This window comes from Penaeus chinensis, chromosome 19, assembly GCF_019202785.1.
Source record: "Penaeus chinensis breed Huanghai No. 1 chromosome 19, ASM1920278v2, whole genome shotgun sequence".
NCBI classification, from domain to species: domain Eukaryota; kingdom Metazoa; phylum Arthropoda; class Malacostraca; order Decapoda; family Penaeidae; genus Penaeus; species Penaeus chinensis.
This window is the reverse complement of record NC_061837.1, coordinates 4,441,483-4,443,982: the sequence shown is the minus strand read 5'-3', so window position 1 is coordinate 4,443,982 and position 2,500 is coordinate 4,441,483. Positions and strand designations below refer to the sequence as shown.

At 52.6% G+C, this 2,500-nt stretch overlaps 1 protein-coding gene across 1 annotated transcript in view; it reads right to left on the bottom strand.

Moving 5' to 3' along the window:
• Nucleotides 1-2,500, bottom strand: part of LOC125035148 (serine/threonine-protein kinase Nek8-like) — a 31,143-nt gene that overhangs the window by 17,936 nt on the left and 10,707 nt on the right. The window contains exons 4-6 of the mRNA XM_047627347.1: nt 2,248-2,424; nt 1,689-1,905; nt 160-316 (exon numbers count right to left, since the gene is read on the bottom strand). Of these exons, the coding sequence (XP_047483303.1) occupies nt 160-316; nt 1,689-1,905; nt 2,248-2,424 (551 nt within the window). The remainder of the gene's footprint in view (nt 1-159; nt 317-1,688; nt 1,906-2,247; nt 2,425-2,500) is intronic.

The following is a 2,500-nucleotide window of genomic DNA, read 5'->3' as shown; positions in this document are numbered from 1 at the left end:
AAATAATAAACAGATGAATAAATAAGAATTGGATAGATAAATAAATGATAAAAGAATAAAAAATAAATACACAAATAAATAGTGAATAAATACACAATCAGTCAATAGATAAAAATAAATAAAAGAAAGAAAAATATAAATAATACTGTAGGAACGCACCTGACGATGTTCGGATGGTCGAGCATGGCTAGGACGTTGCACTCATTGAGAGCCATCTGTCGTTCGGAAGCGGATAACTCTAGCATGTTGATTTCCTTGATAATGACCATGGCATCGTCTTCCTTTCTCCGGTATAGCACAGCGGATCCGAACGCACCTGCGAGTAGCGGATGATGCCGAAGCCTGTGTCAGTGTTGATGTTTCGAATTCATGTAAGGGTATTGAGCATCTCGTATTTTCTTCTCCAAAATTCCCGTTAAAATGAAGCAATAATTAAAAAGACTCATTTTTTCGGTATTCATTTCGTTTTTCTTTCATTAACTCGTCTCCATTATATATCTACCATTCGCATATTTCTTATCCTTCATCCTCAATACGTTTTCCATTGGTCCACTTCCTCTTCCATCTCTGTCCCCTTGTCTATCCACTCTCTCTATCCACTCTCTCTATCCATTTATTCTCTCGTCCCCTCTTATTCCCTCCCCTTCCCTCTCTCCCCCTCCCCCTTCCTTCTTCTTTCCTCCTCGCTCCTCCCTCCTCGCTCTTCCTTCCTCCTGTCTCCTCCTCCTCCTCCTCTTTCTCTTTTACCTCCTCCTCCTCTCCTTTCCTTTCCATTCCCCTCTTCTTCCTCCTTCCCTTCCATCCCTCCTCCCCTTCCTCTTTCTAACCCAAACCCTTCGCCTCTCCCCCTCCATCCCCCTCTCTACCCATCCCCTTCCCCTTCCCCCTCCATCTCCCTCTCTACCCTTCCCCTTCCCCTTCCCCCTCCATCTCCCTCTCTACCCATCCCCTTCCCCTTCCCCCTCCATCCCCCTCTCTACCCATCCCCTTCCCCTTCCCCCTCCATCCCCCTCTCTACCCATCCCCTTCCCCCTCCATCCCCCTCTCTACCCATCCCCTTCCCCTTCCCCCTCCATCTCCCTCTCTACCCAACCCCTTCCCCTTCCCCCTCCATCCCCCTCTCTACCCATCCCCTTCCCCCTCCATCCCCCTCTCTACCCATCCCCTTCCCCTTCCCCCTCCCTCCCCCTCTCTACCCATCCCCTTCCCCCTCCATCCCCCTCTTTACCCATCCCCTTCCCCTTCCCCCTTTCCATCCCCCTCTCTACCCAACCCCTTCCCCTTCCCCCTCCATCTCCCTCTCTACCCAACCCCTTCCCCTTCCCCCTCCATCCCCCTCTCTACCCATCCCCTTCCCCTTCCCCCTCCATCCCCCTCTCTACCCATCCCCTTCCCCTTCCCCCTCCATCCCCCTCTCTACCCATCCCCTTCCCCTTCCCCCTCCATCCCCCTCTCTACCCATCCCCTTCCCTTTCCCCCTCCATCTCCCTCTCTACCCATCCCCTTCCCCTTTCCCCCTCCATCCCCCTCTCTACCCATCCCCTTCTCCTTCCCCCTCCATCCCCCTCTCTACCCAACCCCTTCCCCTTCCCCCTCCATCCCCCTCTTTACCCATCCCCTTCCCCTTTCCCCCTCCATCCCCCACTCTACCCATCCCCTTCCCCTTCCCCCTCCATCCCCCGTCTCACCTTTCCCCACCGTGCGGATTTTCTCGTAATCATTATCGAGATCCTTCGTCCTCTTCTTGACCCCGCCCCCCGCCGTCTTGAGCGCCTCCTTGAGCCTCCGGAGGTCAAAGTAGAGCGCCCCCAAGGTCGTCGACGCCTGACCTGATCCATCCTCGGGCACGAAAGGCTCCACCTCGATGTCGCTCGCTTGGAGGTCAGTGGCGAGGGTCACGGGGATCTGGAGAGGGAGAGGGGGTGAGGGGAGGGGGAGGTCGAGACGGAGGTGAGAGGGGAGAAAAAGAGATTAAATAGGGGAGATTAAGGGTGGGGGGAGGGGGAGAAGGGAGGCTTATATCTAATTGTTATTGTTATTAATGGTGTTGTTGTTCCTGTGTGTGTGTGTATCTTACTGTTAGGTTTGTAGTCATTATTATAATCATGATAATCATTATCAGTATTACCGTTATCATCATCATTATTAATATCATTATCATCATCATCAGTATTAGCATCAGCATGGTATCATTCCTTCCAAAAAAATACTCTCCTTTCCCCTAAAATGATAATAATAAACAGTTACCCCTAAAAGCTCATTAAGGTGCACTGCAATGATAGCCCCGTGCTCGTCGTGGGCGGGGTGGGCGGCCAAGAAATCCAGGCGGGCGTTCATGAGCGTTTTGTCGACGTGGGCGTTAATTAGCGCGCTGAAGAATTCCCTCACTGACACCTGTTCCGAGGCCGAGTGAGCGCTTAACACCTGTGGGAGGGGGGAGGGGAGAGAAAGACGTGTTAATAGGGATCCGTAGGGGCGGAGAGGGAGGTGAGGGGGAGGG